A 26,015-nucleotide genomic window follows, 5' to 3' on the forward strand; every position below is an offset into this window, starting at 1 on the left:
GAGGAGGCCCTCTCTCTCCTCCCGCTGATCTCAAACTCCCTTCCTTGTTGTGATGGCCTCTCTCCCAACCAGCCCAATGGCCTCTCTCCCTCTAGCCCAAATGGCCAATCTCCACGCCCACCCCCTGCCCCCCACCATCACCATGACTGTTATATATTTGGTTCTTTATGCTGCCACCTTACAGACCCTAGCCAGAGAGGTTCTTAGATGGTATTGTTTAAATATTGGTCTTTATTATATAATAACTATATACACTCCACACTAGCCTGTATGTCTCCTTCAAAAGCCACGCTGTAACTATTCTTGAGTCTCCCCCACATGGGGATGAATTTCACCTGCCGCCCCCAATGTTGGGGGTTGTGGCGGGGGGGCCCGGAAAATGCATCCGGAGAGACCCGCCACGGGCCTCGATGCATGGTAGACCCCACCCCGTATTACCAGCAGCAGCGAGGCCTCATGGCGGCCCCCCCCCCCCCCGGCACTCAGTGATGGGAGCAGGATCTAAATATTTAAATTAATGTAAATGAATGAATTAATGACATACCTGCTCCCATCGGACGTCCTGCTGCAATATTCTAGCCAGTTGCCAGGACTCCTGCACCTTCGGATTTCCGTTCGGTAGCACAGTAGTTGGGAGGGGGAAGCAGGTAAGTTTTCAGGGCGGGGGGCAGTGGAGAAAATTATTGTGGTTGGTGGAGGGGATGGTGGGAACAGGTTGAAGGTGAAAGTGAATAAACTTTGGGGGGAAAGGTCGGGATCGCAAGGTAAGTTTTTTTGAGACGGAGAGGGCAATTAATAAATTGTTTAGTCATTGGGGGAGATAGAAGAAGTTCTTGAGTCTTTTATTAAATTTTTAACTTTAATTTTATCATGTATATAACTTTACAAATTCAAATGCAAAGGAAGGGCTTGATACCCTTTAAAAATGGCACAAACGTCACAAATGTAAAATTCCAGCCATTATGTTTAAAATATTAACATGTATTATTTTTATATCCATCACCTATTGGCTGACATTTTAATAATGAACAGATAAAACTTTAGGTCACAAGTCAAAAAGTTACACCACATGTTTGAAGAACATTGAAAAATGTCTTTGAGATCATATATAACACAAAGATCATCCAGTGTAACAGATGCTATGACATGCTCTTTCCTGAGGGCTGATTCCACACCAGGAGGTAACATTTCAAAACCTATAATAATGCCAGAGGAAAACATACTCCTTGTAGGAGTTAAAGATTTATATGGGCACTCGCAAGTCACAACTTGCTGAAAGTTTAACAAAGCAACGTATTATCCAAATGTACACTTCCTGCTAAGAGAAAATTACAAAGATGTTCTTTTGAAACATATATTTCCAATAAAAATTTTACCCATATTTAAGGGTGTAGGTTATTTGAATCAGAATCAAAAGCAAGTAGAGACCACCAAGCAATTTTTTAAAATATTCATTTTACCTATTACTTATATATACATGGTTGGGAGCAAATGTTTGACACTTAGATAAACCATAACAAACTTACAAGCCTCATGTTCCTCTCAATACCAATGTAATACTGTTAATGTGGACTGTGTTGTACATTTATGTTTTATATAAAATTGTGTTTTTTTGTTTTGTCAAAAGACTGAGATCGTAGCTGTTTTCAAAAATGTTTTGCTCAATTTCATGGATGGTCTGTTTATAAACTGGTGATATCTTTATACCTACCTATTCTGTTAGCTGTTAACCCTTTCATTTGACTAGACATTAAATGAAACAGCAAACATTGTATTTAACGAAACACATTTAAGAGCAAAACTTTCTTGTTTATTTTCCTAAAACAGTAGCAATAAGGACAACAACTTACATTTATATACCTTTAACCTACCAAAATGCTTCATGGCATGTCACAACTGAGGGTCACATGTATGAAACAGGAATATCAAACGTCTACCCCTTAAACTGCTTCCATCTAATATATGAATATAATTGGAAATCACTGTCTCTAATTGTTGTTGGTTGCTTTAATCAACAAATTAAGGAATAAAAAAAGTTAAATTATCAGAAAGGATACCAGCCCAGAAAAGAAAAGTTGCAACACCACAGGTACTAGTGAGTATGAAGCACTGAGCTTGATGTACAAATAATAAGCATTGGCCTGGATCCTGTGATAAGTTGCAAAGTGATGGCACTCGCTGTGAAGCTCAACGATATAGCGATCTCCGTGGCGTGGATTTCACCTTTTCTGTAGTGCCAGCTATAGAGGATCCCAAGTGTCCAGCAACAGTGAAGTCATCAAACAGGCCAAGCAGCCAATCACATTGAAGAATTCGCACAGACAGCGAACCAGGAAGTAAAAAACATTGATTATCCTTCACTTTTCAATCATTTTACAGGCAGTGAAATCATGATTGGGACACACATATGGGATTAATGTAGAAGCTGAAATGTCATAAACAAACTTTTTTTTAAATTCTTATTATTTTAAAAATTTGTGGAATTGTTTTTATCATAATGGAGCAATTTGACATTCCACAAATACAAAATATGCTTTTTAGAGCCAGAGAGGTTGTTCAGCAATAATCATGACTTAGCATGCCATTAAAATCTCAGTTACATTTCATTCAACTAGGTGTAACTCTTTCAAGGGTCTTTACAGTGAGAGTAATGCATAATTAGTGGAAATTCACATTAAATCAAATGATGTATTACCAAGATTGCAAGGACTTCAACAGCACACCCTGTGGAGGACCATGGAATCACTGACAGCAACTTCTGGATTCCCAGGTTGAACTGTGCATGTGCGGACACTATAATTTGCTATCAATTTCACAGTTGTAATGGTGGCAAACGCTGACCATTTCACGATTGTTACAACCACAAAATCTGGGCCAAAGAAGTGAAGCTTACAGCTGATAAGGTTTTCTTAGAGGGTTCAGAAAAAGCACAAAGAGGTAGTGTGTTAAATGATGATACCTCATGGTTAATGCAGTTAAATATCTCAAAATGTTTCAGAAAGCTGCAGAAGAAAATGTCTGCCAAGCCAAAAAAGAAGATATTAGGAGGGCTGATCAAAATGTTGGTAAAAAGATTTGCATTTTAAGAGGGATCTTAAAGGAAGTGTAGTATATTGTAATAGCTGAGCATTTTGTTATACTGCCCTCTCTGCTGCGCTCTTTGTTTGGGGAGGTGTAAATAAAGTTTGTTCAATAATGGCTACCGGTGGTGAGTCCACATATAGACCGGGATTTTATGCAGGCGACGGGGGGGATCTCAGCCACCAGCAAAAACACCGACGAGAGACCCACATCACCTCCACTGGGGAAGGCCCGCCACATTATGTACCAATTAGGCATCAAGGACCCCATCAATGGAAGTCCCGCCTTCTGAGAGCTGCTGGACAGTCTGAGGCTGGCAGCTCTTTTACTGAGCAGTATGGAGGCAGTGGTTGTTGCCAGTACTGGACTGTAGATCGCCAAGGGACCTAGGCCGCAGGTGAGTCAGGGTGGGAGGGATTTTGTGGGGAGGGGGTTGTGGGGGGGTCGGCAGCAAGGGCAGGGTGGAGGCCCTCAGTGGGCCCCAACCTTCCCGAACTAGGTCCTTTGATTAGGCACCAGGTGCCTTTTAATAAAGGACCCCCCCCACACCCCCTCCAGAGCCGGCAAGCAACCTGCACGGGTTTACTTGGCGTACTCCCCATATGGCGACAGGCCTGCCCGCCACTGGGCTAATACTAGTGGAAGCGGGATGAGGCCATTAATTGGGCAATAATTTCCCACTTAAGGGCCTCAATTGGTGGTGGGACAGAAAGGCTGTTCACAGGCCTTTCCATCCTGAACCTAATTGGGGTGGAGCGGGAAGGTGATGGGGTCCTCCCGCCACCATCCCACCTGTTTAAATGCTCTCCCAGCCTCCAAACACACCACGGGGGAGAGCATAAAATTCCCCCCATCGTCTCACTCAGTGAAATGCACAACAGAAAGAGAGGGGGATGGAGAGATAAGGGGGCTTAGGGAAGGAATGCCAGAATGTGAGGCAGAAGGTATGGTTGACAATGGTGGAGCAAAGGGAGGAAGAAAGAAAAGACAGTATGGCAGTATGGTTTTACAGCTCCTTTTCTACAACTGACACCATCTGCTGGGTTAAAATTGCTAAACCTGCTAAAAGGAAGAAACAAATACTTAACCAATATGCAGGTATAGAGAAGCGACCCAGGTGAGAGTGGTACCTCCTGTGGAGTTTGCCTAGTCACCTTTTGAGGGGTCAGGTGGAAACTTTTTACAGATGATCCCAGAATTGGCTACAGATTGTTGCTTTTTTGCCTCAACCAAGAAATGATTGGGGGTGGCGGAGGGTTGAGGAAGGAAATGTAGGTACATGAGTACATAGAATTTACAGCACAGAAACAGGCCTTTCAGCCCAGCTGGACTATGCCAGTGTGTATGCTCTACATGAGCTTCCTCCCACCCCTCTTCATTTAACTCTATCAGCATAACCTTCTATTCCTTTCTCCCTCATATGGTTATCTAGCTTTCCCTTACATGCCTCTGAGGATAAGTTCAGCAAAAACATGGTGAGCATAAATTGGCCTGATGGATTTTTTTCATCCTAGAATCATAACATGATATAAGACAATGACAGCACATCATTAACCTCCTCTAATTGATTCTTTACATTGCATCACATTGCTCTCAGAGGCAATTTCTGTTTTTTTGAAACATTGTGAATGTTGTTCACTTTAGTTCAACAAAGAATCTATATCAATGTACAATGGTACTTCACTTATAACTTCAAAGTTTTACCAGTCCTTTGGCTCGTGATATACCAAGTGATTTGTGGGAAACTGTAATAATGTTTTCAAGCTTACATTTTTAAAGCACTTTAACATGTAAAAACATCTCACATAAATCCCTTGTTAAGTGTAACTCTACAACACTCAAGAAGCTTGACACCATCCAGGACAAAGCAACCCACTTAATTGGCACTCCACTGACCACCTTAAACATTCACTCCCTCCACCACCGATGCACAGTGGCAGCAGTGTGTACCCTCGACAAATGCATTGCAGCAACTCACCGAAGTTTCTTCGACAACACCTCCCAAACCCGCAACCTCTGTTGTGATATTACATTAAGGGAATATGTAAGTTATGAACGTGCATCATCACTGCAGGAAGTGATGTCATACAGCATGTGACAAGGAAATTGGAGTTGTGTTGATCCCTAATAAGATGTGTATAAAGAGTTCTTCTATACTTGTATATAGTGCTGTGAATCTTCAATAAAGGACCCACAGTATTTGTTACCATTCATCAATGTGTGATTGGTACATATAAGTGAAGAAACAGGTAATGCAAATGGATGGCAGCAGTGTGTTTTTGAAAAACACAGTGCAAAAATAAGATCGGAGTCACTTCAGTGCAGTGCAGAGATCATGGAGTGGAGACAATCCAAAGGTCGGGAGAAGCTAGAAAAAGAATAAACTGGGACAACACGAGCGGTCTGCTACAAAGACCAAAAGCATTACAGTGAGACACCTGGAGGTAGAAGCACCCTTGAGGATCAGTGCTCAAAAAACAGTGAGTAACTGACTCGGGGGCAACCGAATTGATGATCAATAAAGGTATTCAGTCGGTCAGGATCAGGCTGCAAAGGTCAGTCTGAAATCGGGCTGAAATGTTGCAAAGCCATTGGCGTGTTGTGGTGCAGTTCCCACCAAAATCAACTTCATGGGCGAAGCCAAAAGAAAAAGCAGATGATTCGGGCTACAGCAATGTGGAGCACTGGCTGGACAGGGCAAAGACCCAAGCTGCAAGCACAGCAGTTCTGCAATACTGTTAATATTTAATTCGGAAGGAAATTCAACCCATAGTAAACCAAGTAGGATCTTTGATAGAAACAGAACGTGCTGGAAATACTCAGCAGGTCTGGCAGCATCTGTGGAGAGAGAAACAGTGTTAACATTTCAGGTCAGCGACGTTTCATCAGAATTCATTTTTATCTTTGGTAGGCATGGAAAATTGGAACAATGACTACCAAGTTTTCTGTCATGAATTGGAAGGCCATAGTTGGCCTAACCAAGTTCAAACTTTATCGCTGGAGAATGGAGTTGTTTTTCCCAGATCTATCTGTCACTGAACCTGGCAGACAGGTAGTGAAGATTAAAATAGCCATTGGAAATGAGGGACCCCCATCGAATTATTACATCAGGTCTATCAGATGAGAATTAAAATGACCTAGTAAAGCTCTGGAACACACTAGAAGATCAGCTCCGTGGAAAATATGAAGCCATTGTGGCAGGCAGGCAACACTTGCAAATATTAGGGGCAGGATTTTGTGCTGGAGGCGGAACTTGCCTTTTCGTTTGCCCCACCCCTCCTCCCGGAGCGATCCTTGGTCTTTTTGATTCAAAGTTTTAGGAGGCGGGATCCCCGTCCCTTTAAAGACTTTAAAGGGCTGGGGATCCCGCCTCCAAGAGCTGCCAGCCAATCAGAGGGCTGGCAGCTCAGCAGTATCGGCAGCACCATCGGGAATGGTGGCCACTGCCGGTACTGCAAAGGCCTCAGACCCAGGCCCAGCGGTGGATCCCTGGAACAGAAGTAGGTGAGGCGGGTGGCCGGAGCCAGTCCAGAAGGCCCCAGTGAGGGGGTGGGGTGGGGGTGGTCGTTCAGTCCAGGGGGGTGGGGCTAGGTTGATCCCGGGGGGTAAAGTTGTTCCCGGTGGGGATCTTCCATGGGCCACAAATTGCCCACAGATGAGGGAACCCCAAACCCGCAGGGAAGGCATCCCGTTTTACAAGGCATCTTCCCCACACGGCGGAGCTCCCCACACCCACCCCGTTGCTGGGAAGATACCAGCAGCGGTGGAAAAGGCCCTTAATTGGCCATTAATCAGCAATTTAAGGGCCTCAATTGGTCTCTGGATGGGAAGGCCATCGTCGGGCCTATCCTGACCCCGGAAAGATCACTGGACAAAAGGGAGGCGCCGCGCCCCCTGCCTGCGATCCTCTCTTGGGGAGGCCCGTAAAATCCTAGCCGAGGTGTGTCAACGACAATAGACGAGGTGGCCCAAGGCGCCAAAACAGAACAAACTATAGGGGCAGTGTGGTCTCCTACACCAGCCGCAGAGCTGTCCAGCGTTTCAAGACCACTGCAAGGCATGTGGCTTAAAAGGGCATTGAGCACATCAGTGCAGGAAATCTGACTATGACAGTGTTGTTAGAAGCGACGATAAACCACGGTCAAATAAAAATTGTATGCAGCATACTGGCCGCAGCAACAAGGAGTGTTCCAGAAGTCAATGCAAGCACAGACACATACATAAGGTTGGTAATAGAACAGGCCAGGTGAAAGATGCCATGAAGAAAGCACTTCATCATGAAAGCGAGCAGGCTTTCCACCCCATTAATGTGGCACGATGTGTTGATGCAATCACACAGATAGAGGCTTTTGGTACAATCAACATTATTTGTCCAAACAAGTATGGCAAACACATGCTCAAAGCCAAGATAAACACCAGAGATAGTGCCAACATTCTGCCATTAAGAATCTGTCTCTTGACCGATGGGAGTCAATGGTACAGCCCACGACAGCCAGCTTGACAGCTTACAACCGGTCACCGAACCATTGTACCAGTACACTGACATTAAAATGCAGCTATGATGAGTCTGCATGGTCATCGCTAGTATTCTACTTGGTAGAGATGAATAGTCCGGAGTAGCAAGGTTACCAGCGTGTAGGGAGCTCAAAATTGTGACAATACACAAAATCAACAATGCACTATTGGTGGAAGAAAATGTTAGAAATGACCTTATCGAGTCAGTCCATGACTTACAGCTGAAGTATCCAGACAGGTTAGATGCTGTAGGAAGTTTCAAAGGTGATGTTGTTTTGCATCTAAGAGAAGATGCAATTCCTCCAATTGACGCACCTAGGCAGTGCAGTGGACACATCCAGGAAAAGCTGAAGACTGAATTAGAATATGGAATGAAATGGCATTAATTGTCGTGTGCAACAGCACACTGACTGGTGTAATTCTATCACATGCGTACTGAAGAAAGATGGTACCATTCGGATGTATTTGGACCCAAGACGTTTAAATCATGCACTTAAGAGGTGTCCACATAAAACTTCGACATTGGAAGAATTAAACCCAAAATTTTCTGGAGCAAAGTTTTTCTCCAAACTAGATGCAAAACATGGTTACTAGTTGATTCATTTATCAGAAGGATCACAGGAACTTACCATGTTTAGAATTCCTTTTGGAAGGTATTGTTTTCAGAGAATAACATTTGGCTTATCTGTAAGTCAAGATTTATTCCAGCAGCACTTGAACAGGAGCTGAAAATGTTCCAGGATGCGTGTGTATAGCAGATGACATTGCAGTAATGGATACCACCAAGGAAGAGCCTGATCGAAATCTTCATGCGTTGATGAAAGAATATTTTGTTTTCAACAACAAGAAGTGCAAGTTAAATGTAAGCCACATCAAATTCTTTGCTTCAAAATGGGATATGTCCTGATCCAAACAAAATAGAAGATGTACAATCTATGCCTGCACCCCAAGACTGAGAAGATCTGCAATGATGTCTAGGGTTATTCAATATCTTAGCACCCTAAATACCAATTTTGCTGAGAGAGGATCATCATTGAGAGAACTGCTAAGTTGTCCTGTTTGTGTGGCAAGAGGACCAGCGAAATGTATTTGAATCACTCCAGCAGTTATTGTCAGAGAAGTCTTCTCCAATACTCCAACCAAGAAAGAAAACAGTCTTGGAAGATGATGTATCACAAAAAGAGCTAGGAGCTTGCCTTATGCAGGAAGGAAAACCGATAGCATTTTGTTCAAAAAGTCTCTCACCAACATAAGCCAATTACTCGAATATAGAGCATGAGACACATGCTCAAGTGTTTGGCGTTACAAGATTCCACACATATCTTTTCGGTAAACTGTTTATTGTGGAAAGAGGCCACAAACCACAAGAGATGATATGGCGTAAACCTCTGACAAGTGTGCCATCTGGATTACAAAGCTTACTGGTCAAAATCCAAGGCTATGACTGCAAAATTAATTCAAGACCAGGGAAGAGGATGGTTACATCAGATACATTGAGCTGGTTGCCAAGTCTGAAAAAAACAGCAGATATTTCATTGAACCTACAAGTTAACAGTATGGATATAGAGGCTGAATATGTACTTAATGTTGACTTGATGAGCTTTGGACAGCACAATTGCAACCAGCTCAGAGAAGAAACAAAGGTCCAATACTGAAGGCGTTGAGGCGAGTTATTGTCGATGGTAGTCTGAGATGATACAGGAGGTTCAAGCCAACCTAAGTTCCATTTGACAATATAGGGACGAGTTAGGTATCTCAAGAGGAGTAATATTTAAAGGAAGACAGGTGCTGATTCCTGATTCTCTTGTCAGGATATTTTGCACCAGGGGTACATGGGCATCAAGCAAACGGGACACCCGGCAAGGGAAACTGTGTAATAAAAACAGGAAGTGCTGGAAATACTCACAGGTCAGGCAGCATCTGTGGAGACAGATGCAGAGTTGATGTTTCAGGTCATCAGAACCCAGGCAAACTATGTATTGGCCCAGATTAACTGTGATATCAAGAGAGCCGTGAGGATGTTCGAGGCATGCCAAGTACATCAGCCAAACCAGCACAAGGAACCACTGCACCTACACAAGGTTCCATTGCATCCTTGGTCAAGGATTGCAATGGATCTGTTCACCATTCATGGTGATGATTTCCTCTAAATCAGAGATTACTTTTCAAAATTCCCAATCATCAGACAGTTGAGGGATACATCAAACACATCTGTTGTGAATACAATGGCCGGGATGTTATATGACCACCTGAGGCGGGGTCAGAGATGGGGGTGCACGGAGTATCGCGATGGGTGGCAGGGGGGATGGAGGCCCTGTTGCTTCCCCATCACCAAGTGATCTTCCCAGAACCCCCCTCCTCCTGGACTGCATGACCACACCCCTTCCCAGGGGCTTTCCGGACTGGCCCCAGCAACCCTGCCTTACTTACCTGAGGTCTGGGGTTCCAGCGCTGGGCCTGGGTCTAAGGCGTCTGCAATACCAGCAGTGGCCACCCCTCCCGGTGGTCTCTTTAAAGAGACAGGGATCCCAGCTCGTAAATGAGTGCTACATTTAGTCTTTTTGGTACACAGGAGATTGTATCAGATAATGTGCCGCAATATACCAGCAAGCCATTTCAGGATATTTGTGACAAATGGGGCATAAACCATGTAACAGCCCCGCCACATTATCCTGAATAGAAAGATCTTGCTGAGAGAAAGGTTCGTACTGTTAAATTGCTTCTTGTAAAATGCAGGGAAACAAAGTAAGATTTTCAGATTGCTATGTTGCATCCATGGGCAACATTAGACATGGGATTACAGTCACCAGCTGAACTCATGTTCGGGAGGCAGATCAGAGCAACACTTCTGAGTCATCAGGTTTCCATCAATGAAAGAAACACTACTGAAGAAGCAGGAGAAGATGAAGACTATACACGATCGAAATGGAGGTGCAAACTTGTCTAATTTACATGTGAGGCAAAAGGGTTGAGTTATTCAACCAACAGAAGGAACTTGATTCCCCTAGAGGTATCAAAGATCTGCAGCCAACCAAGGTCATATGAAGTCACAACACCTAATGGAGCGACATTGAGGAGGAACAGATGTCAACTAAGGGAATTGTCCAACTGCATCTTATCCAATACTCCAAAAGCATCGAGAACACGCTCGCGAGCGAGGTCTGGGAGTGAAATTGTGGAAGACCACTGTGAAGACAACCAAAGAAAAGCTAAAGTATAGGATAATCAGGCATCTACATTGACAAGCCAAGAACACTGTAGTGAAGATTACTATTACGAGGTCCAGGCATATTAGTAAACCACCTATTCGTTTTAGGCACTCTTAAATGATGGATGGACGTCCAACTTTTATGTAAATAGTGTTCGCAGAAATCGTGTTTTGTTATGTGATTTATTCTTATTGTGCAATTTTCAATTTAAGGAAAAAGGGAGATGTTGTGATATCATTTTTAGGGAATATGTAAATAGTGAATGTGCATCATCACTGCAAGAGCCGATGTCAAGAAGTATGTGACAGGGAGTTGGAGTTGTGTTGATCCCTAGTAAGATGTATATATAGAGGTTTCCTCTAATTGTATATAGCGTTGTGAATCTTCAATAATAAAAGGACCCACAGTATTTGTTACTGTATATCAGTGTGTATTACTGTGTGTAATTGGTATGTTTGTGTGAAGAAACAAGTAACATAACAACCTCACCATCTAGAAGGGCAAAGGAAGCAGGCACATAAGAACACTACAACAATCCAAAACATACACCATCCTGGCTTGGAAAAAGATCACTGTTCCTCCATTGTCGCTGGGTCAAAATCCTAGAACTCACTGCTTAATAGCGCTATGACAGTACCTTCACCACAAGGACTGTAGCGATTCAAGAAGGCATTACCTTCTGAAGGCAAATAGAGAAGAACAATAAATGGAGCCTTGCCAGCGACTCCCACATCCGTGAATATATAAAAAAAAGTACAGTGAAGCAGTTATTTAGACAAACATGGCAACCATTCTGCACCAACAATGTTCCACAAACAGCAATGAGATGAATGCCCAATTAATCTACCATCAACATATGATCCCTGGTGGCCCATGTTCCTGGTGGCTTTGGTTGCTGTGTTACCTCAACTTTGCTTTGGCTTTGTCTCAATAATAGTTTCATGCCAATAATCACAACAAGCTTATAGAACAGAACTGTTTTAACATTTATGTACTCTTATCTTCTGATTATGCGATATCTACAGTAATCTGGCACACTCCCATACATGCACACAGACACACTGGCACACACTTCCATGCCTTGGAAATTACATAGATCGGAAGAAGTAATACTTCAAACCCTATGGAACATAAAATTTATTAGATTTTTAAAGGGCATGTCACAACAGTTAATAAGTCAAGGTCTTGAATGCCCTGTTATATTGATTGTTGCGGGGGGTTGGTGGGAAAGGGGTATGATTTTAAAATGTTGGTTATTAGGGTTACTTTTACTGCTAATAGCATCGCTTATTCCCTGCAGTGGTCTTTGAATATTGCAAGTGCATTCTGTTAGTATACTCGCATGAATGTTTGACCATACACACTATAGGCACACAATTAATTGTACATATATTGCAACAGCAAATCTGTATATCAGGTAATCATAATTTGTTAAATGTATTCCAAAACAGATTAGATGCTAGGGAACCAGACTTTTAAGTTTGTATACAAGACTACAATATTGTTGGGGGGAAAACATTAACAGTATCATTTACATAAGAGGAAACTTCCAGTCAAAATGGGCAACAGTGTTTTATAAAGAGCAGAGCTACAAAAACTGGTGCAAATACTAAGAACTGGAAACTTGAGATTAGATTACCATTAAAACATTGATATTGGTACAACCAGGTGAGAAAGGGGTCTAGGGGGTCCCTCTCAGCCTTTGCCTCGTTTGGCCGTCACAGGATTTAACTTTTAAAATGCTGTGTTTTAAGCTTCCCCTCAGTGAATCCTTGTTCACCGTTCTCTAATTGTAATGACAAAGAAATCAACCAGACAGGTTTTCTTAGATTTCAACAAGAAAGGTGTAAGTTTATCAACCTCAAAACACTAGTTCAGTTAAATTACTAGAAATGCGTGACATGACCACTCTAGCATGCATACACAATGAACACACACACAAACAGAAACAGAGGAGGAGAAAGAAGGAGAAAGTTTAAAGTTATAGCTGGAGTTCAGTTACTAGCTTTTGGGTTTGATGTAAAGTCTTGGATTGCAGTTGTCTTGCAGTTCTCGTTGGGGCCCAGTACACACTTTCAAACTTGTTTAGTTGCAGGAGTCTTTTCTCCTGAGGTTTGAGTGGCTTCATCGGCTCCCCTTTGAACTTTGTGAGAGGCAGAGGGGGAGACAGCTGCTCTCTCCTTCAAGTTCAGTTGCAGTCTGTCTTCAAACTGTTCTGTGAGCACAATTCAAAACTCCAAGTTGGCCAGCAGATTAGTCATGTGACTAACCCCTTACTTGGAACCAACCACTCCTGCAGTTTATGGGATTTCAAAGCTCTCGGTGGGAGGGTGTAGTGCTGTCTCTTACACAAACAAGATGTGGATCATCGTTGCCCAGACCAATCTCTGTTAGTTGAATCAGTGAGCAGTTCCCATTGTCTTTTTTTTTTCAACTGTCTTTTAGAATGCAAAACGAGCAGTCATGTTTCAGTGGTCTTTGTAAACCAAGCTATTTCTTTCAGTCCAATAATAGTTTAAAATTAATGTTTCATTTGACAAAATTAATATATCTCATTTTGGCAGATGTGGTTTTCATGACAGTATGCAAGCCCTTTTTTGACCTTGGGTAGGATCACAAGAGAGGACCAGAAAATGAAAATGACCTTATTAATTTTCCTATTAAACAATGAAGGAAGATCTCAGTTATACAACAGATTACATTGCATTTCATTCCATCTTATTTCTCCTCACATGATCTGAGTGCAGAGGAAGGGAGGGAGGGAACTGTTAACCACTGTGACAGGTGAATCATAAGAGGTCAAAACCCATAAAATTGTGCAGCTGTAGATTGTCTGATCACTGCTATTTCAAGCAGAAACTGACAAGTGAGATGAATGCAACGCCTGCACCAATATACATTGCTATGCTAGACAGAATGACATGTCAATAGATCGTGACCACAACATGATCGTGAAAAAGTTAAACCCTCAAATATTTTCACACCCTCCTGATACAGCTGTACTGAATTAGACCAATTTTTTTTCAACTTAACATTAGCTGTCTGCAGGAAAATAACTGCCTACTATGTAAAAATAGATAGAAGATGCCTAATGTATTAATAGTTCCCCATGAAAAAAAGTGCTGTTTCATTCTGGGAACAGTAAAGTGCAAATAAATATAATCACGGGATCCAAAGCCTAGCTTGTTATTTCTTGGATTGTTCCCTTTAATTGTGACAACTTCCTTCTTAATAAAAGTCAACTTTCATTATTGGCAAGAAATATTTTACTGATTTCCTTTCCTATGTATTTGAGTTAGGTGTCAAATTACAGTGAATACAAAATATAATGAAGCAAACCATATTACTGAGCATAAGACGCATGCAAACCGATCAACATTTATAAATGCAAAGTGAACATCATTTGGTACATTTTCCTGAGGCGATAAAATACAAGGAAGTGAACCCTTTGTCTTTCCTGCTTCTCTTTCCTTGAAACCTCTTCCATTATTACTTTCCTCAGTTTGCAAGTTCTTTAAATAGCTTTTACTTTGCCACTTTCAAGAATCAAACTTAAGCTTTGTTTCCAATAAAAAAAATTCTGAAATGTTTTCTGATAAAGTTAACTCCAAAACTGATAATCTATCATTAAAATCTATTGGACTATAGGAACGTGTTATTAATGAAAGTTTTTCAGTGGTGCTATTTTAGATGTTATGGTCCATATATTGCATACCTCACGGGAAAAGTGATATAACAACTGCATTCTGTAGAAAAGTCAACATAATACAGCATCAGACTATTGGAGAAACACAATATGAATATCTTATGTGAATCAAAAGCTGCATTGTTTCTGTATAAGTTAACAATATATTCTAGTAGCTGTCAGAACTCTTAACCTTAAACATTGGCAAAAGATTAAAACAAATATATTGTATTAGTGAGTGTTAGAGGTTTCTATCTAAGGTAATAAGGTATCTATGTAATAAGAACATAAGAAATAGGAGCAGAAGTAGGCCAAATGGCCCCTCAAGTGTGCTCCACCATTCAGTAATTTATCATGGTTGATCTGATGGCCATGGCCTCAACTCCACTTTCCTGCCTTTTCCACATAACCCATAACTCCCCTATAGTTCAAAAATCTGTTTATTTCAACCTTGAATATATTAAATGACTCAGCCTCCACAACTCTCTGGGGTAGAGAATTCCAAAGATACACGACCCTCTGAGAGAATAAATTCCTCCTCATCTCCATCTTAAATGGGCGACCCCTCATTCTGAAACTATGCCCACTGGTTCTAGATTCCCACACAAGGGAAAACATCCTCTCAGCATTGACCCTGTCAAGCCTCTTCAGAATCTTTTCTGTTTCAATAAGATCACCTCTATTCTTCTAAACTCCAATGAGCGTAGGCCCAACCAATCTTAACTGCAGAACTAACAGGATGAGAAATTTATTTAACAGCTACACGTTTTGCATGCTACAGAGAGCCTAGCTTCCTATTTGCTTATTGAACAGATTATGTGAGACCATTGCAAAAGTTATCTCTAGTGCAGAACAAGTTCCTCTTATCTAATTAGTAATTGGTTTCTCTGCCTGATCAAAAGATGATTTATAAATATTTTAAAATCTGGTTATTTAAAAATAGAGCACAATAATCAATATTTAATGTTTAATTATGTTAAGAATCTAACACCACTTGGCACTTTTGAAGTCTGATTTATAATTTCTGAAGCTGAATCTGAAAACACTCAATTATTATGCAGTTTCCTACATTCCAATACTGACAACATTTCTCAAATTACTTCATGAGCTGTAAAGCAGTTGGGATGTCCAGTGGTCATGACAAGCGCTATATAAAGGCAAATCCTTTTTTTCCTCTTTCTTTTATCATTGCCTTCGGTACAATCAGTATGAACAGCAGTAGGGTGCAGAATTTTTATGGCACTGTTCATACAGAGCATTGATTCAATTGCCATAATTTACAAATGCGGTAATTTTACTTCAGTAAAATCTGTTACCATAAAGCTGCAGGACTAAAAGGAGAAAGGTTTATTTTTTTTAAAAATAACTCATTAAACTTCACTTTGGTTTTATTGATTTCTATAGTTACAGTGGCTTACACTTTAACATTTGTTTCTCTGGTGGTAAAAACATAGTTAATTTAGCCAGGATGTTGGCAATTTAAAAGTAATCTGAATGGATCATTTGACTTCTGATCCCAGAATTGCTCTGTTGCATAGATGGCAAAAGTCATACTTGCAGCAATGTAAGATGGATAGAGTGTCAAATTTTCTTGCAGGGAAGAATGGCATTCCGATAACCTGCCTGAAAACTAACTACACTCCATCACAAACATAGCTGGGAATTTTAAGTATCAACCATGACTGGGTCACCTCATCTACTTTTAACACAACAGACTGCAAAAAGATTTCTAAAATTGTCCAAACATAATTACTTAAAGTAAATACCAAACCAACTCTCCCATTTCTTCCCATTCCAAACATTATTTTAAGGTTTTGTGCTCTATGTCCCAACGTACTGCCACATGTAGGGCTGGATTTTGTGCTTGGTTGGAAGGCGGGTTCTATGGTGGGGTGGGGTGGGGGGGGGGGGGTGGGGGGGGTCAGAGAATTGGCGCAGATTCGTCCACTACGGAATCTGACGCCCTAAGGCCAGTTTCCAATTTTCTGGGAAGCAGCAAAGTTCCGTGGCGGCACCTCCGTCGCTCTGCGACAGGAACATACTTTAAATATTTTCTATACCGTTTTGCATTAATTAGAATACAATTCACCGCGATCCTACCAGCTGGTCGCAATCTTCTGCATGACTTGCGGCACTCATGTGCCTTCACTTTCCCATCTTTGAAAAGCTGGCGCCACCGAGGCGAGGGTCCTCAGTGCCTGCAAACGTTACACAAGTTATGCGTTGTTATCCTGTTGAATTTGTTTTAACATCGGACATTGCCAGAAAGGTCAATCTGCAGATGTGAGGGGAGGTTGGAACTCTGCAAGTGTATACTGTTGAGGGGGGTGGGGGTAGGGTGGGGGGGTCTCTGCAAGTGTATACTGTTGGGGGAGGGGGGGGGAAGGGGGGATCCCTGCAAGTGGATACACTGTTTGGGGGGGGGGGGGGGTGGGTGGGTGCAGAACTCGGAAACTATAGGTTGCTGTTTTCAGGGGTCCAGTGCAGGCAACTCAAATGGTATTCTGAAGGTCATAATGGCTCGCACTTATTTAAAGGTCTGAGGGCAACATTAAGCCATACTATAGAGTTCAGGCCAGAATACTGCAGAACTAGACATCAACACAATTCTCTGCCCAGATAGGTGAACTTGACCTTTTGAAAGAATCCAAATTACAAGGAGGATAGAGATCGATATATTCACCCTGTTTTCTTGGATCGCCTTGCTGTGATGAGGCATTTCCGTCAAAAGTGGGCCCAAGAGACAGGTGCGGCTCAAGAGGAAGCTCCTAGATGCGAACAGCAGCAGTCACCAAGGTGAAGAGGAGCCCAGATATGCCAACCAGTCTATAGGACTCGGAATACATACCTGCATGACTGCAGATGTCCAGAGAAGACGTCACACACCTCTGCGCACTGCTGAATGATGATTCGCAACCAATGCGTTTTGGTGGTCACCCTATGCTTGTGGTCCTCAAAATTACTGTGGCCCTAAACTTCTATGCCTCTGAATTATTCTGGGGATCCACCGGCAACATGTGTGGAGTCTCTCAATCCTCAGTGCACCACTGCATCAAGGAGGTGACCAATGCTCTGTTCAAGAGGGCCAGCGACCATATCCGTTACAGGACAGACCCTGAGAGACAGGCCGAGGGGGCCATTGGACGTGGGGCCATTGCAGGATTCTCACAGGTCCAAAGTGCAATCGACTGCACACATGTGGCCATCAAGGCTCCCGCGGACCAACCAGTCACCTTCATAAACAGAAAGGGGTTTCATTCACTCAATGTCCAACTAGTGTGCAACCACAGGAAACACTTCCTACAAGTGTGTGCCTGCTTCCTGGGCAGCTGCCATGATGCGTACATACCTCGCCAGTCCCAGGTGCCACTGCTTTTCACACCCCCTGCTCACCTTCAGGAGTGGATTCTTGGGGATAAGGCCTACCCCTTGATGTCATGGCTTCTGACGCCAGGGAGGAATGCCACCAATAATGCTGAAGAATGTAACACCATTTGCCATGACTTCACCCAAGCAACCATCAAGCAGGCCATTGGTATGCTGAAGATGCGGTTCTGCGGCCTCGATAGATCTGGTGGAGCCCTTCAGTATGCACCAGACAGGGTTGGGTGCATCGTTGTAGTCTGCTGCATTCTGCTCTACATCGCAGTGCAGAAGGGGGAGGGCTTGCAAGATGAAGAATTCCGGAAGCATGAGACATCCTCCAATGATGAGGACACAGAGGACACACAAAGACAAGAACACATGGGAAATCAGAGAACAGTGATGGAGACCAGACAGGGTGAGTAGCAAGCAAGGGAGGCAAGGCAGAGACTGATAATTACGCATTTCCACAATCCATAAAGTTCAATAAAAATTTCTGCTAAGTCATGGCCAAAGCGAGGGTTTGCAGGTCATGGTGCGTCTGTGGATTGTGACTCACCATGAGGGTCGCCAACCTCTCCATGGATGAAGCCATGACCTCACATGCCTAGGACATGGCAGCACTCATGGCATGGATGGACTCCTCCATCGTCCACTCGTGGCTGCGCATGGCCTCTGGCATCTTCGCCAGATGTTGCCTTACCTCTCCCTGAAACTCCAGCATGCCCTGTGCTGTCGACACCAGAGGCTTGTCATCAGCCTGGGGCTCATCATGGGCTTGGCCACCCACAGTCCTCCGACGTCAGAGGCCTCGGCTGTCTCAGCCTCAGAGGTTGTCGTTGTTTCCTCATTGTCTCTAAGCAATTACAAGCGCCGCCCTGCAAGATACAATGTGAAGAACAGACATTTAGGTGTTATGGTGCACATGTCACAATGATGACAACATTGCGTTTCTACATAAAAAGTAATTTCAGTTCATTCTGTGTTTGTCAATAATCATTCTCTTCAACTAGGACCCCGAGCTCCACATCTGATGTTGCATGTGCTCCTTGGCTCCTGGCTAACTCACACGTCTCCTCTTCAGCCTGAGACAGAAGCTGTAGGTCCTGGCCGCCTCCCTGCTGTTGTGGGCCCTCTTCTCCTGAAAGATCAAGGATGCAGTTACTGTTAAGTTCCAAACATCTCCACAGCATGTCAATGCTGACATGGGCCTCTCTTCTGCACCTGGGGGTGTCACTGCTCTCATACTGACTCTATCTGTCATGGGTCTCAGTAAAAACAGGGGGGACTGGTCTCACCTATGCAGTCAGTAATCTGCTATCATTATTCTATGAGCTTCCTATCATTAGAATGGCTGTGTCAAACATGCGCCTTAATGCTTGTGGGCAAGCAGATTGCAGCAAGCTATCTGGAACCACGCAACTTACCTTGGTTGAGCATGGGAGGTCATTAAACCTCTTTCTAAACTGGACACAGTTACGACGGGTGACCCCAGGGCTGCTACAGTCCTCTGCGATCCAGGCTTGCTTGGCCAGGCAGGAGGACCCTCTTGCTGTCACTGGGGAAGAGGACCTGCCGCATTTCCCTTGCAGCCTGGCGGATAATCAGCAGGAAGGCATCACTGAACCATGGGGCCACCCTTATTCTTACATCTGCCATGTTAGTAATAATGTCCAGGGAGTTGTTTGCTGAGATGCAAGCTGATGGCAAACCAAAAAGGTGTTGCTGCAATAAACTGGTATTGAATGCAAGGAGAGTAAATGCAGGCTGGCAGCCTTTTAAAGATGGCGCCAGCACCTGATCCAACATGAGGTGACACCGTTCATAGCGTCACCAATGCTGACCCTGCCATGTGATTGGGAGATACGGGGGCTGTCGTTAAGGTAAGTGGCCGATAGCTGCGTAATCGCAGTGGTGCAGCCGCAAACATCACATGCAAGATGGCTGACATTTTGCACACCTGCCACCGCTCACGGTGGCACAATTACAAAATCCAGCCCATAGTCTCTGTCTATTGACTATACTAACTGCCTAGTTCCTTCTGAATGCGTGTTGACCACTGTGGGTCCATTTTGTGGACATATTTGATATTACTTCCAGAAATTATCTGTAATAAAGACCGAACTGTGGCATAAAACTAAACTGAAATGAAATTTTTAATGGCCATAAAAAAAGGAAACCTTGATATTGATCACTTCGCTCCCCCCCACCACCCCCCACCCCCTCAACCCCCCAGTCGGCAGGAGAGGGTCGGGGGTGTTTAAAAATAAAAGATTGGGGATCATGTCCCACCCACCCACCCCCAACCTTAGATCTCTCCTCCCTGATTGCTGGACTCCAACTTTCCCCACCCCCGACAAGCCATCATTTCTCCCAATTACTGGGGACCAGCCACAATGGTCGCCAGCTGCAGCCTCATGCTGCTGGCCAGCCTGTTAATTTGGCCAGCAGCCAGGAAATGGAAGAAGAAATGATAATGAGGCCCTACTGTTAATATAGTCAGGACTTACACATCCATGGGCTTTCTGGGTTTCCCCCCACTCCATGTTCACCCACCCACTTCCCACCTCCCTGTACATAGCGGGGCCTTTTAGATCGAAGAAAAATGGGTGGGTTCATCTTAGTGAGAGATGGCAGTTCCTAGCAAAGAGGTCATTTTCCTATTTGCATCTGGTGACCACATCAATGTGTGATACTTCACATGTTTACACAAGTATTGCAACCAAACTTCCCGAGGACAACTCCCTACTATCCCAGCAGAGCATTTCCATTTCCAGTGTTCTTTGGCCACATGTACCTCTCTCTTCGATAGATTTGAAAATCATTTTCTCACATTTTCCCAATGATTAATTACTGTAATTACAATGATTGATTACTGCATTGTGTCTGATCAAATTCAGTATCACTTAAGCATTCACCAGGGTCAAATGCAGAGACAAAGCAAATGTACATCATATCATATACAGAATGTACATCAAATGTGCATCATATCATATCATATACATAGAATATACAGCACAGAAACAGACCATTCGGCCCAACTGGTCCATGCTGGCTTTATGCTCCACTCGCATCTCCTCCTATCTTTCCTCATCTAAATTTATCAGCGTAACCCTCTATTCCCTTCTCCCTCCTATGTTTGTCTAGCTTCCTCTTAAATGCATCTATACTATTCGCTTCAACCACTCCCCGTGGTAGCGAGTTCCACATTCTCACCACTCTTTGAGCAAAGAAGTTTCTTCTGAATTCCCTATTGGATTTCTTGGTGACTATTTCTCTTGATGGTCTCTAGTTGATGTTCCCCACAAGTGGAAATGTTCCCTGTATATCTTTATCAAATTTACCTGGGTTACATTTTAATCAGGATTTTATTGATAGATTACCCTAAAAATACTGTTGACTATTCAACAATACATGACAATGGAGGAAATTTTAATCTAAAAAAGTGTGTGTTTGGGAGCGTGCGGCTAGCTAAAGGAGGTAAAATTGACAGCATGTTGGGAAGCCAGCTGCTCCCCACCAACTTCCACCTTTAACTTCAGTATATTCGGCTGTGTGCGAGAAACCCCTGCTCAGGAGAAACGGGTTGTCAATTTAAATATGTTAAAAAGCAATTAGCAACTGTTTTCATTTAGCTTTTCAAATTTAACTGTGGGTGCACAGGTTTCCCAGACTTCCTGGAACTCGCCAGTGAAAACAAGGTGAGAGGCCAGTGGGAATTGAGAGGGTTGAATAAATGGCAGCCAAAAAAATCCCATAAACACTCAGACCTCACATCTGCTTCCTTGCCTAAGTGAAAGGTTTTTGCTCACAGGACTTGTTCTTAGAGTCTCCATTCACTATTCTGGAGGTGATTACCAATACATTAGAGGATATTTCCATTGCTTTAGAGTTTGTGCATCAGATCTACACCACCCATCTGTCAAACATCAGTTCAGTATGGATGTTGTTTATGCAGCTTTACCTTGAAGCTCAGATGAGGACCAAGATGAGCAGCAGCAACATCAGCACCAGCAGCAGGATCAGCACCAGGAGGACCAGCAGCAGTCTTCTGTTCGCCCACCTGCCGCTCCACAGGAGACAGGGGATGGGCACTGAGTTCCAGCTCACAGGAGGCGATACCCCCAACATAGGGTTTATAGGCAAAAGATCAGCTTCCTGAACATGTCCAGGCACCGGTGTAGGCTCAGGGTATCGCATCAGGTGGTCATTGACATTTGCAGCCTCCTGGAAGATGACCTATTGCTGAGTGTACTTTGAGGGCACTCACTGCCAGCAGCTGTCAAAATCACCACCGCCCTTAATTACTTTGCCTCTGGCTTCTTGCAGCGATCTGCAGGAGATATTTCCAGAATCTCACACTCTTCTGACTATGAATACATCTCACATGTGACCGTTGCCTTTTTTGTCAGGGCCAGGAATGATGTGCACTTTGCAAACAATGGCTGGGATTTTGTTCAGCTCCCGACATCGGGCTCCGTGGTGAGGTGGGGGGAGGGGGTGGGGGCCGGAGGATCACAGCTGCAGGGCCTGCCACGGAGCCCGATGCCGGGATTGCCGGACCCAGTCTTCCCAGAGGCGGCGAGGCTCCATGGCAGCCCACCCGCCGCTTGGCGACGGGACCCAACTTTAAATATTAAGATAAAGGAAATGGATACATCTAAATGCCATTCACCACGATCTTACTGACTGTCCGGGATGATACTGAAGATGTGTTTTAGGTTCCTTTACAGATCCGGGCCGCCCTTCAGTATGCACCAGCCCGAGTATCGGGAATGATAGTGATGTCCAGAGCTTTGCACAACATAGCGCAACAGCGAGGATTGGAGCTGCAGGAGGAAGAAGTTGCCGAGCCCACTGCCTCTTTGAGAAGGAGGAGAAGGAGAAACATGAGGAGAAACTTGATATGTTGAGGGCACAAGCAGCAGTGCAAATAGCTGCCTGGAATGGCCTAAATCAGTTAGACTGAAGTTAGACTGAAGCAGTGAAACCATCTGGCAGACAAATTCTAAACCCACTTGGCTCCCAAATCCCACAACACAAAGTATTCCTACAAACAACAAGGAATCCCTGTCTCACACATGCCCATTGCTTGTCTTTAACTCTTGTCTTACCATTCATCACAAGTGAGAAGGGCAGGCAGCAGGCAAAAATGGAAAATAATGCAAACAAATAATTTTAATCTTACAGGAAAATTAAATATAAGCTTAGCAATCTAACATTATGTTAAACACTCATACGCATCCCATTGTGCAACTACAAATCCTACTCTTCCTTTTTCTACTACTTCTACATGGAGCAACCCTTATGGTTTCAGCAAAGTTGGAGGTAGGCAGCTGACATCAATGCTGTGACTGCTGAGATGCCCTTTTGGGGCCTGTGAAGGCCCCTCTAAAGACTACCCCACCTGCACCTGTATAGGGACAGACTCGGCCACTGGGACTGAAGGCAGACTGACTGGAAGGTGGTTGGGGGAGGTATTGTGGAGTGGTATGGACAATGGATGAGAAGTGGAAGCACTTTGAGCAGAATTCCCACTTCCAAAACCCCTTTCTCCATCTTCCATCTCATGGCTTGTCCACACTTCCCTGCTAACAATGAGCTGGAGAGAATTTTGCTGAACATTAGTGAGGCACTGAAGGGCCAAGACTAGGTTTCCATCGATCCTGTTTAGGATGATATTTTGAGTATGCAAGCCATTGGTGAGGACCGGCATGCATTCATTTGACTGCTGCTTTTGCTGCTTCAATGTAGTTGGCCGTTCTTTCCATGGAGATAGACATCATTGTGAAGGCCTGAGATACTGTGGCATTCATACCTGAGACAGACTCCTGCAATCTCTTTCCAAGCCTACACAGTGTGGCGGAAAAAGCTGCCAGCACTTCACACATTTTTTGCTGCTGCTCCAGAATTACCCTCTTTATCGACTGCTCCCAACGGCTCAGCATCTACATCTAGCTAAGTAGAGCTCAGAGTGCCCTCCACTGGGAATACCCACAGCTACCCAAGTTTCCACCATGTGCTTTTGGTCACTTGTGATTTGTGAGTCACCATGTGAAAACCCAGCTACCTGCCTTGGTGGTCCCACTAAGGTGTGTGTACCTAAGCGAATTGATGCATAGTCTACATGCGACTGTGCATCCCCAAAGTGAGTGATCTACTCTGAGGAGTCTTTGCCCTCCTCCAGCGGGATGCTTGATCAGTCTGTTGGAGATGAAAGACAGGATTTAGAACTGTCAAGGTAAGAAAGTGTTACGTCATCATTGTGCACATTATTACAGTTCAGTGGCTGCTAACATCAAGTCAACGTGACTGACTGTTGTATGCCATGTTGCTGTGTGACATTTAATTGTGTCACCAAGCAGTTAGGAGAACCCCATCTCTACATCCCCAATGGCCAGCCACACTAAAGCTCAGCTTATGTCCAGTGCTTCCTCCTCTGCAGCTGTCAGTAGGGAGATGGCTGGAGGGCTCCAGTTCTCTACCTCTCCCTGGTGTTTTAGAGTCATGGAGAGATACAGCACTGAAACAGGCCCTTCGGCCCACCGAGTCTGTGCCGACCAACAACCACCCATTTTTACTAATCCTACCTTAATCCCATATTCCCTACCACATCCCCACCATTCTCCTACCACCTACCTACACTAAGGGCAATTTACAATGGCCACTTTACCTATCAACTTGCTAGTCTTTGGCTGTGGGAGAAAACCGGAGCACCTGGTGGAAACCCACACAGTCACAGGGAGAACTAGCAAACTCCACACAGACAGTACCCAGAACTGAACCCGGGTCACTGGAGCTGTGAGGCGGCAGTGCTAACCACCACGCCACTGTGCCGTCCTGTTTTGTGCTTTCCTCTCCTGCAAGGAGAGTAAGAAGAGACCTATGAGTGCGAGAAATGGAATGTGTTGAACAGATGGACGGACAACATTTGTGGATGGTCACTGTGAGAGATAGGTGTGAAATTGCATTAAGGTGAGGGTGTGTGTCAGTGCTGGATGTTCAGATGAGGATGGGGAGAAGTGCATAGTCAGAGAAGGATGGGTACACCTGCAAGGCAAGTTGGCAAGCGGAGTGATGTGCAGGAGTAGGCTTGGGAAGGCAGAGTGTGGGGATTGGGGTTAGATACACATGATTATGCCATTGCACACATCTTACCTGACTTTATTGTCATTAAACCTCTTTCTGCACAGTATCCTATAGCATGGCACTGTACGTGCTGCTGACTCCCACTGCAATCTCCAGCCAGACCACCTATGTTCTCTGTGGCAGGATTCTTCCTCCTGTTGGCAAGGAAGAGAATCTCCCTCTGGTCCTTACAGGCAACTGCTTCAGATCTTGGAGGCAACAGTAAAGCAAGGTGCTGTCTTACAATGCTCTGAGTCTATTGCTGCAGTTTCTTGCTCCATAGTAACTCACCTCCTGACTTCCCAAAGTCTGTCCGCCATCTACAAGGCACAAGTCAGGAGTGTGATGGAATATTCTCCACTTGCCTGAACAAGAGTGGCTCCAACAACACTTCAGAAGCTCGACGCCATCCAGGACAAAGCAGCCCGCTCGATTGGTACCCCATCCACCACCTTAAACGTTCATTCCCTCCACCACCAGTGAACAGTGGCATCAGTGTGTACCATATAACAGAAGCACTGCAGCAACTCACCAAGGCTTCTTCGACATCACCTTCCAAACTCACGATCTCTATCACCTGGAAGAACAAGGGCAGCAGATGCATGGGAACACCGTCACTTGCAAGTTCCCCTCCAAGTCACACACCTACCTGACTTGGAAATATTTCCCCGTTCCTTCACTGTCATTGGGTCAAAATCCTTGAACTCCGTCCCCAATAGCACTATAAGTATACCTACACAACATGGACTGTAGTGGTACAAGATAGCATCTCATCACCACCTTCTCAAGGGCAACTGTATAACTCATTGGTTAGGCGACAGCTAACTGTATAACCCATTGGTTAGGCCACAACTTGAGTACTGTGTGCAGTTATGGTCACCTCATTACAGAAAGGACGCAACTGCACCAGAGAGAGTACAGAGGAGATTTACGAGGATGTTGTCAGGACTGGAAAAATGCAGCTATGAGGAAAGATTGGATAGGCTGGGTTGTTCTCCTTGGAACAGAGAAGACTGAGGGGAGATCTGATTGAA

At 44.1% G+C, this 26,015-nt stretch overlaps 1 protein-coding gene across 1 annotated transcript; it reads left to right on the plus strand.

The window, feature by feature from the left end:
• Positions 1-17,352: 17,352 nt before the first annotated feature.
• LOC137375698 (putative nuclease HARBI1) lies at positions 17,353-18,279 on the plus strand. The gene has a single exon (XM_068043085.1). It carries the CDS (start codon positions 17,353-17,355, stop codon positions 18,277-18,279), a length of 927 nt encoding a protein of 308 aa, XP_067899186.1.
• The last annotated feature ends 7,736 nt before the right edge of the window (positions 18,280-26,015 follow it).

Source organism: Heterodontus francisci, chromosome 12, assembly GCF_036365525.1.
Source record: "Heterodontus francisci isolate sHetFra1 chromosome 12, sHetFra1.hap1, whole genome shotgun sequence".
Classification (NCBI taxonomy): Eukaryota; Metazoa; Chordata; class Chondrichthyes; order Heterodontiformes; family Heterodontidae; genus Heterodontus; species Heterodontus francisci.

Coding starts and splice junctions, on each gene's coding strand:
- LOC137375698 (XM_068043085.1), top strand. CDS start 17,353: ATGTCCAGAGAAGACGTCACACACCTCTGCGCACTGCTGAATGATGAT.